The 15,000-nt window shown below is 40.8% G+C and overlaps 1 protein-coding gene across 1 annotated transcript in view; it reads left to right on the top strand.

Moving 5' to 3' along the window:
• The window catches only part of LOC133568860 (vimentin A2-like), a 28,736-nt gene that overhangs the window by 4,857 nt on the left and 8,879 nt on the right, over window positions 1-15,000 (top strand). Inside the window, exons 2-4 of the mRNA XM_061921042.1 lie at window positions 108-168; window positions 6,802-6,897; window positions 12,528-12,695. Coding sequence (XP_061777026.1) covers window positions 108-168; window positions 6,802-6,897; window positions 12,528-12,695 — 325 coding nt within the window. The remainder of the gene's footprint in view (window positions 1-107; window positions 169-6,801; window positions 6,898-12,527; window positions 12,696-15,000) is intronic.

Genomic DNA, 15,000 nt, shown 5'->3' with positions numbered 1-15,000 from the left:
CGGGAAAATTGGGAGGGTTGGCAAGTACGCAGATGAGTTTCCAGGTGTACCTAATGAAGTGTATTAGAGATGCCCTCGTACTGAATATGTATTTCCTTTTACGGCAGGTTGCAGGACGAGATATCACTGCGGGAGGAGGCCGAGGCAAACATGCAATCCTTCCGACAGGTACTCACTGCGACACGCCTCACGCAACAACATGAGGAAGCTGAGGGTTTCCGACCCTTAAAGGCCTACTGAAAGCCACTACTAGCCACCACGCAGTCTGATAGTTTATATATCAATGATGAAATATTAACATTGCAACACATGCCAATACGGCCGCTTTAGTTTACTAAAGTGCGATTTTAAATTTCGCGCTGAAACGTCGCGGATTGTAGCGGACATTTTGTTTCAGCATCGTTCCCAGCTATAAGTTTGTCTGTTTTCATCGCGAAATTCCACAGTATTCTGGACATCTGTGTTGCTGAATCATTTGCAATTCGTCCAATGAACAATGAAAACATCAAAGAAGAAAGCCGTAGGTGGGAAGCGGTGTATTGCGGCCGCCTTTAGCAACACAAACACAGCCGGTGTTTCATTGTTTACATTCCCGAAAGATGACAACCTTTACTATGGAACAGAGCGCTCAAGTTGGATTGGACCACACACACAGAGTACAGTGTATTATGCAGCGATCATTTAGAAAGATCGTGTTTTTGAAGAGGGTCCCTTGCGAAGGGCAGAGATTGGCATTGTCAGCACCCGTCGACTGGTGCTGAAGAAAGGTGCGGGGCCGACCTTCAGGTTGTACAATGTATAATCTCACTAAAACACTAGTAACACAATAAGCAGATAAGGGATTTTCCAGAATTATCCTAGTAAATGTGTCTAATAACATCTGAATCGCTCCCACTGCCCTTGTCTTTTTTTTTTCTTTTTTTCTAGTCTTTCACTCTCACTTTCCTCATCCACAAATCTTTCATCATCGCTTAAATTAATGGGGAAATCGTCGCTTTCCCGGTCCGACTCGCTCTTGCTGCTGGTGGCCATGATTGTAAACAATGTGAGGAAGTGAGGAGCTCCACAACCCGTGACGTCACGCGCACATGGTCTGCTACTTCCGGTACAGGCAAGGCTTTTTTTATCAGCACCAAAAGTTGCTAACTTATCGTGGATGTTCTCTACTAAATCCTTTCAGCAAAAATATGGTGAAATGATGAAGTATGACACATAGAATGGACCTGCTATCCCCGTTTAAATAAGAACATCTCATTTCAGTAGGCCTTTAAGAGACGGACCTAAATGATCACCCGTGTGTCTTTGTTCATCTGTGTGATCGTCTCCCTTCCTCCATGGCTGCCCAGGAATGCAGCCTGAGGTGAGACCGCAGCAGCTTGTAGCCATGATCCAACGTAGCGAGAGTAAGAAAAGACAGGTTCGACTGCTCGTTTGATCAGGCCTGCAAAGAGAGATGTTTTGAAGTCTGACTGGTCACACTGAAAGAGGTGCACCCTGGCATCCACAGAGTTGGTTCAATGGACTTATCAGAGCGTGAGGACAATCCGGTTCTGGCAGGGTTATTCAGTGCTTGTCAGGAATTCATCTACACTAAGTACACCGAAAAAGATATAGTCCAGGATCCTTGCATGTTGACGTATGGATGCACATATTCTGTAGAGGTGGAAGGACTGTTTTGTGCAAGAAGAAGGTGGAGGTGTCGTGCCACCGCGACAGCGGGGCGACAATGAGGCGTTCCCTGCCCCAGTTGACGCTCAGTCAGGCAGACGGTCACCGGTTTGGGAGAGCCCGGTGAATAGCGCGCTTTGTTTGCAGCACAACAGCCCACGCTAAGCTGCTTCATTTGCTGATACCTCTCCGAGCGGCCTGCCAACACGTGGACAAAGCACGGCAGTGTGGCGTCATCGCCAAAAAACACAGAAAGGAACAAACCGTAATTGAGAAAGGACAATGCAGGGTTTTTATGCTCAGGTGAGCCATTTCACGCTGGTAAATTCCGCCTGGAGACGGCAACACTCATGAATTCATCAGTGACGTGCGGTGAAGTTCATGGCTGGTGAGGCACTGATTTACAAACATATGAACCCTAAAGAGTATCTTATTCACCATTTGATTTGGCAGCAGTTAACGGGTTGTGTTTGAAAGCATTCTTTACACATACAAACTGTAGCACACAAAAAAGCACATTTAATCCATCCATCCATCCATCCATCCATCATCTTCCGCTTATCCGAGGTCGGGTCACGGGGGCAACAGCCTAAGCAGGGAAACCCAGACTTCCCTCTCCCCAGCCACTTCGTCTAGCTCTTCCCGGGGGATCCCGAGGCGTTCCCAGGCCAGCCGGGAGACATAGTCTTCCCAACGTGTCCTGGGTCTTCCCCGCGGCCTCCTACCGGTTGGACGTGCCCTAAACACCTCCCTAGGGAGGCGTTCAGGTGGCATCCTGACCAGATGCCCGAACCACCTCACCTGGCTCCTCTCCATGTGGAGGAGCAGCGGCTTTACTTTGAGTTCCTCCCGGATGGCAGAGCTTCTCACCCTATCTCTAAGGGAGAGACCCGAACTCATTTCGGCCGCTTGTACCCGTGATCTTATCCTTTCGGTCATGACCCAAAGCTCATGACCATAGGTGAGGATGGGAACATAGATCGACCGGTAAATTGAGAGCTTTGCCTTCCGGCTCAGCTCCTTCTTCACCACAACGCATCGGTACAACGTCCGCATTACTGAAGACGCCGCACCGATCCGCCTGTCGATCTCACGATCCACTCTTCCCTCACTCGTGAACAAGACTCCTAGGTAATTGAACTCCTCCACTTGGGGCAGGGTCTCCTCCCCAACCCGGAGATGGCACTCCACCCTTTAATTTAATTTAATTTAATTAATAAAAAAAAATGTTATTATGGTCTTACCATCCATTATCTACCGCTCATTCCCTTTTGGGGTCGCGGGTGGTGCTGGCGCCTATCTCAGCTACAATCGGGCGGAAGGCGGGGTACACCCTGGACAAGTCGCCACCTCATCGCAGGGCCAACACAGATAGACAGACAACATTCACACACCATTTAGTGGCCACCTTTACTTATAAATGAAGTCCATGCGCAGCTCCTTCTGAACAAAAGCATCGATAACTTGTTTAGAGAAGTCTTCCTTATCTTTCTTCAGTTTTAAGTCTCTCTGTCTTTATGGAGATCACTGTCTGAAGCAAACCTTTTAGCTCCGACGTTGGTTTTCCTTTAATTATTACCCCCTGCTTCGATTGAAAGTCCAGTTTAGAAAACGGTTTTATTTTAGATATGTAATCCTCAATCAATCAATCAATGTTTATGTATATAGCCCTAAATCACAAGTGTCTCAAAGGGCTGCACAAACCACAACGACATCCTCGGTAGGGCCCACATGAGGGCAAGGAAAAACTCACACCCAGAGGGACGTCGGTGACAGTGACAATGATAAATGGGTTGTACTTGTATAGCACTTTTCTACCTTCAAGGTACTCAAAGCGCTTTGACACTACTTCCACATTTACCCATCATTCACACACTGATGGAGGGAGCTGCCATGCAAGGCGCTAACCCGAACCCACCAGGAGCAAGGGTGAAGTGTCTTGCTCAGGACACAGCGGACGTGACGAGGTTGGTACTAGGTGGGATTTGAACCAGGGACCCTCGGGTTGCGCACGGCCACTCTCCCACTGCGCCACGCCGTCCAATGATGACTATGAGAAAGATGCTGCGTGGGTTCCCTCTGGGTATTCGGGCTTCCTCCCATGGAACAGGCAGAGCTTATATAACATAATAGTGCAAAATCAACTTTCAAAAAACATCAGTGGTATATTAAATAAAATTTAATGAAAAAAAATGAATGCCTCTTTTCTATTTGCAGCCTTCTGAGGTAAATATCAACATTAACTTTTTCCACAGGCTAATAAATTCAAAAATAAAATAAAAATGAGGTGGGCGGAGTTTGGTAGTAGCGGGGGGTGTATATTGTAGCGTTCCGGAAGAGTTAGTGCTGCAAGGGGTTCTAGGTATTTGTTCTGTTGTGTTTATGTTGTGTTACGGTGCAGGTGTTCTCCCGAAATGTGTTTTGTCATTCTTGTTTGGTGTGGGTTCACAGTGTGGCGCATATTTGTAACAATGTTAAAGTTTTTTATACGGCCACCCTCAGTGTGACCTGTATGGCTGTTGACCAAGTGTGTGTGTGTGAAAGCTGCATATATTATGTGACTTGGCCGGCACGCTGTTTATATGGAGGAAAAGAGGACGTGACGACATGTTGTAGAGGATGCTAAAGGCAGTGCCTTTAAGGCACGCTCCCAATATTGTTGTCCGGGTGGAAATCGGGAGAATGGTTGCCCAGGGAGATTTTCGGGAAGGGCACTAATATTCGGGAGTCTCCTGGGAAAATCGAGAGGGTTGGCAAGTATGAGTATTAGCGGTGAATGTGGTGTTACAGCGGCGGGCCAGATCTAATGTTAATTAGATATTGCCTCAAGGGCCAAGTGAATTTACACGGCCGGCCAAATTTAGTCCGCGGGCCAGAGTTTGACACCCATGCTCTAGAGCATGGGTGTCAAATTCACTTGGCCCTTGAGGCAATATCAAATTAACATTAGAGCTAACACTCTTACTTGCCAACCGTCTCGATTATATATTATTTGGGGTGGGCTCTTAAGGCACTGCCTCTGGCGTTCTCTACAACCTGTCTCCACGTCCGCTTTTCCTCCATACAAACAGCGTACCGGCCCAGTCACATAATATATGCGGCTTATACGCACACACACACAAGTGAATGCGGGGCATACTTGGTCAAGAGCCATACAGGTCACACTGAGGGTGGCCGTATAAATAACTTTAACACTGTTACAAATATGCGCCACACTGTGAACCCACACCAAACAAGAATGACACATTTCGGGAGAACATCCGCAACAGAACAAATTCCCAGAACGCCTTGCAGCACTAACTCTTCCGGGACGCTACAATATCACCAAACCCCGTCCACCTCAACCCCACCGCCAAAAAGAGGCATTCAATTTTTATTTATTTTATTTCGATTTTAGGACCCAAACTTTTTACTTTATATATAAATATTTGTGAGGTTTCGAAAATTTTACAGTGCGTATTATTCGCAGACGATACAAATTTATACTGTTCAGGAGATGACTTGAAAATTTTAGCCAATAATATTAAAGAGGAAATGGTTAAACTAAAATTGTGGTTTAATATAAATAAATTATCTTTAAATTTGGAAAAGACTAAGTATATGGTATTCGGTAATAAAAGAAAGATAGAAGTTAGTTTATCCATAAACAATGTGAAAATTGAGAAGGTGTCTTAAATCAGATTTCTTGGGGTCATCTTAGATGAAAAGTTGACATGGAAAGCTCATATAATGCATGTGAAAAATAAGGTATCTAAAAGCTTATTTATTTTGAACAAGGTTAAATATAGTTTTCCATACAACACAATGAGAATGTTATATTGCTCAATTATTCTACCTTAGTTCAATTATTGTGCAGAAATATGGGGAAATACATATCATAGCAACATAATGCCTTTATTTCTTTCACAGAAAAGAGCAATTCGAATCATTTTTAAAGTAGGATATAGAGACCATACAAATCCACTCTTCATTAGGTCAGGATTACTAAAACTAAAAGACATTGTAGAATTGAATACACTATTAATGATGTTCAAAGCGAGAAATAAAGTTCTTCCGAAGGACATACAAAAGTTATTTGTGTTCACATCTGAAGATGAGAAGCACAGAAGGCCGTATGACTTTAAACATCCAAGAGTGCGAACAAATTTGAAACAAATGTGCTTGTCTGTTGTTGGTGTGAAAGCATGGAATTCTCTAAACAAAGACTTAAAAAGCTGTAAGAATATATTTGTATTTAAAACAAGTTATAAAAAGAGAAAACTGAAATTATATCAAACTGAGTTTTGATTTAGATTGGACGTGTCATTGTGAAAGTGCTTCAAGGAAAATGGAAAAGTATGTTGGAGTTTGGGTGTTGGTGGGGGGAACAGTTATAATTCATCTAAAATACTGTAATTTGTGTTAAAAAAAAGGGGCAGATAAATATAAGAATATAATTCTTCCATCTGCTCCTTTCTGATCATGAAAATGTATAAGAAAGAAAAACAAAAAAAAACAATGACAGTGTCAATTGTACGTGGCTTGTAAATATGCATTTTCATGAAAGGAATAAAAATAAATGATGATGATGATGATGATTTAAATTTTATTTGATACGCCATTAATGTTATTTAATTATTATTATTATTTGAAACTGGATTTTGCTTGTCACTATAAAGTTATATAAGCCTTGCTTGTTCAATATTCAATGCGAAACTTGTTTGGGTCCCTATCCATCCATCCATTTTCTACCGCTTATTCCCTTTCGGGGTCGCGGGGGGTGTTTGGGTCCCTATTAAAGGGTAAATTTGTTCAACCTTGGCCCGCGGCTTTGTTCAGTTTTAAATTTTGTCCCACTCTGTATTTGAGTTTGACACCCCTGCTCTAGAGCCATAGGTTCCCTACCCCTGTTTTAGAACCTTGTGGTGGAGATGATGTCATCTTCAGGACCTTTTCCTCAAGTCTTTATCCTGTCCTCCATTTTCACTTGTTGCAGCTTTGACAGTAGGCATGGTGCAGGAATTGCATACAAATAGTGTCAAAAAGGTCTTCTAGCATCAGTCTGCAATGTCACGTGTGATAGTTAAGTGTTTGTAGAAGGTTTACGAGCCAGGACACTTCAGCAAGCTTAAAGGAGTGTGTGTCATGTTACAGGATGTGGACAATGCTGCCCTGGTCAGACTGGACCTGGAGAGGAAGGTAGAGTCCCTCCAAGAGGAAATTAACTTCCTCAAAAAGCTACACGATGAGGTAAGCGTCTTATTTTTGTACTTAGAGTGAGGGCTGGGCGATATATGGATATAATGGATGTATCGCAGGTTTGTCTCGGTGCGATATAGAAAATGACTTTGGTGATATTGGAATATACCTTCTTTAGCTGCTGGGATTAAACTACAACCTTTTTGAAAGCGAGAGCTACTTCTTGGGTACTGCTTAATGCCAAGGGCTACCAGTTTGATACACACTTCAATAAATTGCCAGAAATAGCCAATTTGCTCAATTTACCTTTAACTCTGTTATTATTACTAATTAATGATATTTATCTTTGTGGAAACACTGATCATCTTAATGATTTAGCACAATAAATATATATAGAAACATAAATATATCTATATATATATATATATATATATATATATATATATATATATATATATATATATAAAAAAGGGTATTTCTGTCTGTCATTCCGTCATACATTTTTTTCCGTCATACATTTTTTTTCCTTCTACGGAAGGTTCTTTGTAGAGAATAAATGATGCAAAAAAAACACTTAATTGAATGGTTTAAAAGAGGAGAAAAAAACGAAAATAATTAAAATTACATTTTGAAACATAGTTTCTCTTCAATTTCAACTCTTTAAAATTCAAAATTCAACCGAAAGAAATGAAGAGAAAAACTTGCTAATTCAAATATTTTTGGAAAAAAAGAAAAAAAAGAATTTATGGAACATCATTAGTAATTATTCCTGATTAATTTTAGAATTTTGATGACATGTTTTAAGTAGGTTAAAATCCAATCTGCACTTTGTTAGAATATACAACAAATTGGACCAAGCTATATTTCTAACAAAGACAAATCATTATTTCTTCTAGATTTTCCAGAACAAACATTTTAAAACAAATTCAAAAGACTTTGAAATAAGATTTAAATTTGATTTTACAGATTTTCTAGATTTGCCAGAATAATTTTTTTGAATTTTAATCATAAGTTTGAAGAACTTTTTCACAAATTATTATTGTTGAAAAAACAGAAGTTAAAATCAAGAATTAAATTAAAATGTATTTATTCTTTACAATAAAAAAATACATTTACTTGAACATTGATTTAAATTGTCAGGAAAGAAGAGGAAGGAATTTAAAAGGTAAAAAGGTATATGTGTTTAAAAATCCTAAAATCATTTTTAAGGTTGTATTTTTTTTCTCTAAAATTGTCTTTCTGAAAGTTATAAGAAGCAAAATAAAAACATAAATGAATTTATTCAAACAAGTGAAGACCAATTCTTTAAAATATTTTCTTGTATTTTCAAGTTCTATTTGAGTTTTGTCTCTCTTAGAATTAAAAATGTCGAGCAAAGCGAGACCAGCTTGCTAGTAAATAAATACAATTAAAAAAAATAAAGTAAGCTCACTGGTAAGTGCTGCTATTTGAGCTATTTTTAGAACAGACCAGCGGGCGACTTGGTGTCCGCGGGCACCGCGTTGGTGACACCTGCTATACAGGCTCTTCTCACTCTTTCTTGTCTCTCCTTCTCACAGACAGCTAGTGCACCTTCTTATATACGTCACATACTGTCACCTCATGCGTCACATACTGTCGCCTCATGCGTCACATACTGTCGCCTCATACGTCACATACTGTCACCTCATGCGTCACATACTGTCACCTCATGCGTCACATACTGTCACCTCACACGTCACATACTGTCGCCTCATGCGTCACATACTGTCGCCTCATACGTCACATACTGTCGCCTCATGCGTCACATACTGTCGCCTCATGCGTCACATACTGTCACCTCACACATCACATACTGTCGCCTCATACGTCACATACTGTCACCTCACACGTCACATACTGTCACCTCATACGTCACATACTGTCACCTCATACGTCACATACTGTCACCTCATGCGTCACATACTGTCGCCTCATGCGTCACATACTGTCACCTCACACGTCACATACTGTCACCTCATACGTCACATACTGTCACCTCATACGTCACATACTGTCACCTCATGCGTCACATACTGTCGCCTCATGCGTCACATACGGTCACCTCACACGTCACATACTGTCACCTCATACGTCACATACTGTCACCTCATACGTCACATACTGTCACCTCATACGTCACATACTGTCGCCTCATGCGTCACATACGGTCACCTCACACGTCACATACTGTCACCTCATACGTCACATACTGTCACCTCATGCGTCACATACTGTCGCCTCATGCGTCACATACGGTCACCTCACACGTCACATACTGTCACCTCATACGTCACATACTGTCACCTCATACGTCACATACTGTCACCTCATACGTCACATACTGTCGCCTCATACGTCACATACTGTCACCTCATACGTCACATACTGTCACCTCATACGTCACATACTGTCACCTCATACGTCGTACTGTCGTCTCATACGTCACATACTGTCACCTCATACGTCACATACTGTCACCTCATACGTCACGTACTGTCACCTCGTACGTCACGTACTGTCACCTCATACGTCACGTACTGTCACGTCACGTACTGTCACCTCATACGTCACGTACTGTCACCTCATACGTCACATACTGTCACCTCATACGTCACATACTGTCACCTCATACGTCACATACTGTCACCTCATACGTCACATACTGTCACCTCATACGTCACATACGTATACGCCCTCACGGAGCAGAGAGGTAGCGGCATGGGTAACGTTAGCTGTGGTGCGAGTGGTTATACGAGAGAAAAAAGATGTGAATCGGGTAACTAATGAAGGAGGAATTAATTCCCAAGAAAAACAGCAGGGGGTCCCTCCTCTGGCGGTGGTTTGGCTTCAAGCGGGAAGATGTTGGACAGACAACCGTGATTTGTCAAGTGTGGGGCAGAAGCGTTGCTACAAGAAGTAGCATTACTGCTAATATGTAGCATAGTTTGAAAAGTCACCTTACTGCTTACTCCGCATGTCTACATCTCCATTCGGTGCCACACCCACAAAATACCAAGGCAACCATTTCCACATCAACACCGTATGAAAAAAAATAGTCGACAAAATAAGGAGATAACGTCCGCAGGAACCTACCACATAGCGATTTGATTTCCTATTATGCAGCTCATTTTTATTTGACACTTATTGAAATATCTAGTGTGACATCATGCACAAAAGTGCACTTTATTTGTTTTAAACTATTGTAGTGGCGTTCTGTACAAAAAGTGCACTTTAATTTAGTGTTTTGATATGTCATCTTAGTGACATCATGCACAAAAGTGCACTAATAGCTTGTTTTAAAATGTCTCTGACAATCTTGCACTTTCTGTTTTGGAAATGACATGAATGTTTGTGCCACTGCTTAATAACTGTTTCAAAAATACACTTTTAGTTGTGATTTCACTCTCTGCATGAAAGTTTAAAAGTAGAATATATATATATGCAGTATGAAGAAGAATGTTTGAATGTAGACACACAGAATCATCATACTGCTGTGATTATATGCATCAAGTGTTCATTCAAGGCCAAGGCAAAATATCAAGGTATATATCATGTATCGCGATATGGCCTAAAAAATATCGAGATATTGAAAAAAGGCCATATCGCCCAGCCCTACTTCGAGCTACTGCGGGAAATAGCGGACACATCTTTGTTTGTGGCGACAATGCCTTTGGCAAAATGGATGCAGCAATGAAGGCGATGGGAATACATCCTTCCTGTTAGAGCGGGGGTCTGCAACCCGCGGCTCCCGAGCGGCATGGGGCTCTTTAGTGCCGCCCTAGTGGCTCCGTGGAGTATTTTCAAAAAAATATTGAAAATGGAAAAAGATGGGGATAACATATTTTTTGTTGTTTATCGTATTTCCTTGAATTGCCGCCGGGTATATAGTATGCGCCTGCCTACAATTACTGCCGGGTCAAACTCGTTTCGCAAAATATTATTTTTATTAGCGCATGTCTAGAATTTCTCTTTTCGCCAAATAATTAGCATATGCCTAGAATTTCCGCCGGGTCAAACTCGTCACGTCACGAGTGACACTTCACCTGTCATCATTTTCAAAATGGAGGAGGCTGATTTCAATCATTTGAAATCGCATAAAGGGAAGAAGATTAAGAGCTATTCAGTAGGATTTAAGGTCCAAGCTATTGAATATGCTAAAAAGAACAGTAAGCAGCTATGTTTTGTTAATATACCATAGCTGCGTGTGTCAAATATGAGTCATTAAATGACTCCCGCCTCCTGGTGGTAGAGGGCGCTAGTGATCCTTTTTGCGACTACTCGGCTGCAGAAGAAGTGACAACAAGCAGCAAGAGTGAGCAGTGATCCTTTATTTTTTCCTCTCGCTTGCACTTTTAACATGGAGGATTACATATCTAAAATAAAACAGTTTTCTAAACTGTACTTTCAATCGAAGCAGGAGGTAATAAAGGAAGATCTCCATTGAGACAGAGAGACTTTTAAAACTGAAGAAAGATAAGGAAGACTTCTATAAACAAGTTATCGATGCTTTTGATCAGAAGGAGCTGCGCATGGACTTCATTTATAAGTAAAGGTAAGACCATAATAACGTTTTTTAATTAAATGTGCTTTTCATGACGGTATCCTTACATCACACTCAAATTTATAAGCGCAGGCCTCAATTTACAGCATGCCTTTGGTAAGCGCCGGAATGAGAAGAGGTTTTAAAATAATTAGCGCATGCTTGCCTTTACCACATGCCTTTGGTAAACGCCGGAGTGGTAGAGGTTTTAAATTAATTAGTGCCCCGGCGGCAATTCAAGGAAATACGGTAAGTCTGTTTTATGTTTGAGGACAAACATGACACAAACCTCCCCAATAGTTGGAACTACCATTGTTTAATATGTTTGTGTATGGTGTACATCCATTTGTTCTACTAATTTTGGTGGTTTTTGAGCTCACCATAGTGAGGACTGTGAAGCAACAGTTTGTCTACATGTCAAATCTTCCAGTCCTTCTGTCTCATCTTGTCCACCAAAAGTTTTATGCTGTGCGTGAATGCACAAAGGTGAGCTTTGTTGATGTTAGACTCGTTCGGAGTGCTGATCAGGCATATTTTGTCACTGCATGATTGCAAGCTAATCAATGCTAACATGCTATTTAGGCTTGCATATTGCATCATTATGTCTTGTAGGTATATTTGAGCTCATTTAATAGCCTTTACTTTGATCATTTTTGGATATATTTTAGTTTTGCATGTCTCATGACACATTATCTGGATGTAAAATTGGCTGCATTTCTGATAGGTGTTTGTGTGCCATGTTGTTCCAGACCACAGCAAACATTACCGAGCTTTCCAAATATTGTAATAAATCTATTAAAAGAGCTACCTCACCTTCTGAGTAGCCTTTGATTTACTAATGATGTAAAAATGTGGAGAATAAATAATACATTTCAACATTTCTGTCCACAAAGATTTAATAGTTATTTTGATAGTAGGCTATTATAGCTAATATAGAGACTTGCCTTCATTATAAGACTTATAGTCTTAAGACTAGAAGTCTAGACTTAAGGCTTTTCATATTTTGTGGCTCCTGACAGATTATTTTTTGGTATTTTTGTCCAATATGGCTCTTTCAACATTTTGGGTTGCCGGCCCCCGTGTTCGACCAACATAACGTTTGTTTTGGCTGCTGTTGTAGGAGATGCTGGAACTGCAGAAGCAGATCCAAATGCAGCAACACGCACAAGTGGACATGGCGGAAGTGGCAAAGCCTGACCTGACTGCCGCTCTGAGGGACGTCCGTCTGCAGTACGAGAACCTGGCCTCCAAAAACATCCAGGAGTCTGAGGACTGGTACAAATCCAAGGTTAGGATCATCATTTATTGCACAGCCTGCAAGTTAAAAAGCATCAGCTAAATCCTACATCTGCCTTCTTTTTTTATTAAATCAACATAAAAAACACAAGATACACCTACAATTAGTGCTCCAACCCCAAAATACCTCTCTCCCCCATTCACTCATTCACACAAAAGGGGTGTGTCCTTCTGTTATTAATACTCTGGTTGTTCCAATATATATCAGTACAGTCTGCAAGGGACACATACAGTCTGATAGCACGTGCTGCTGCTCCACTAGTAGTACTAACCCAGACCTGGGCAAACTAAGACCCGGGCGCCACATGTGGCCCGTTGAGCTTTTCAATCTGGCCCGCCGGACATTCCCTAATCATTTTTTTAAGATGTTTAACATGAAAACTGTGCATGTTTTCTAATGACCGTAAGTCTTCAACTAAAGTATTTAAATGGTTGGAATCGGCGCTTATGGATGATATACCAATTAATATGGTCATCTAATTATTTACTAGGGTCATCTAATTATTTACTATGGTCATCTAATTATTTACTATGGTCATCTAATTATTTACTATGGTCATCTAATTAGTTGCTATGGTCATCTAATTATTTACTGTGGTCATCTAATTAGTTGCTATGGTCATCTAATTAGTTGCTATGGTCATCTAATTAGTTGCTATGGTCATCCAATTAGTTGCTATGGTCACCTAATTATTTACTATGGTCATCTAATTATTTACTATGGTCATCTAAATATTTACTATGGTCATCTAATTAGTTGCTATGGTCATCTAATTAGTTGCTATGGTCATCTAATTAGTTGCTATGGTCATGTAATTAGTTGCTATGGTCATCTAATTATTTACTATGGTCATCTAATTAGTTGCTATGGTCATCTAATTATTTACTGTGGTCATCTAATTAGTTGCTATGGTCATCTAATTATTTACTATGGTCATCTAATTAGTTGCTATGGTCATCTAATTAGTTGCTATGGTCATCTAATTATTTACTATGGTCATCTAATTAGTTGCTATGGTCATCTAATTATTTACTATGGTCATCTAATTAGTTGCTATGGTCATCTAATTAGTTACTATGGTCATCTAATTAGTTGCTATAGTCATCTAATTAGTTACCATGGTCATCTAATTAGTTGCTATGGTCATCTAATTAGTTGCTATGGTCATCTAATTATTTACTAGGGTCATCTAATTAGTTACTAGGGTCATCTAATTAGTTGCTATGGTCATCTAATTATTTACTATGGTCATCTAATTAGTTGCTATGGTCATCTAATTATTTACTATGGTCATCTAATTAGTTGCTATGGTCATCTAATTAGTTGCTATGGTCATCTACGTCACAGCAGCTCAGACGAGGCACCAAGCAGTGTGTGACAATCATTGGTATTTTAAAGGCCTACTGAAAGCCACTACTAGCCACCACACAGTCTGATAGTTTATATATCAATGATGAAATATTAACATTGCAACACATGACAATACGGCCGCTTTAGTTGACTAAATTGCAATTTTAGATTTCGCGCCGGAGTATCCTGCTGAAAACGTCGCGGTATGATGACCCGTGCGCGTGACGTCACGGATTGTAGATGACATTTTGTTCCAGCATCATTCCCGGCTATTAAGTCGTCTGTTTTCATCGCAAAATTCCACACTAATCTGGACTTCTGTGTTGCTGAATCTTTTGCAATTTGTCCAATGAACAATGGATACGTCAAAGAAGAAAGCTGTAGGTGGGAAGCGGTGTATCGCGGCCGCCTTTAGCAACACAAACACAGCCTGTGTTTCATTGTTTACATTCCCGAAAGATGACGGTCAAGCTTTACAATGGAACAGAGCGGTCAAGCGAACACGGTTGGATTGGACCACACACACAAAGTACAGTGTGTTATGCAGCGATCATTTCGAAAGATCGTGTTTCGAAGAGGGTCCCTTGCGAAGGGCAGAGGTGGGCATCGCCACCACCCGTCGACTGGTGCTGAAGAAAGGTGCAGGGCCGACCTTCAGGTTGTACAGGTACCACCATATAATCCAGAGGTAGGGAACCTGCGGCTCTAGAGCCAGATGTGGCTCTTTTGATGACTGCATCTGGCTCTCAGATAAATCTTAGCTGACATTGCTTAACACGATAAGTAATAATTTTATTCCATCAATCCAAGAAGTCGCATTAATGGTAAGAAGTATTTCATTTATTATTTGTTAGCTTCAGAATAACAATGTTATTAAAAAGAATAAGAGACTTATTATACTCTAAAAATGTTACTCTAACTTAAAAATGCGCACATTTAGTCGTAT

This window comes from Nerophis ophidion, linkage group LG14 (assembly GCF_033978795.1).
Source record: "Nerophis ophidion isolate RoL-2023_Sa linkage group LG14, RoL_Noph_v1.0, whole genome shotgun sequence".
NCBI lineage: Eukaryota > Metazoa > Chordata > Actinopteri > Syngnathiformes > Syngnathidae > Nerophis > Nerophis ophidion.
This window is presented reverse-complemented; position numbering and strand designations above follow the sequence as displayed.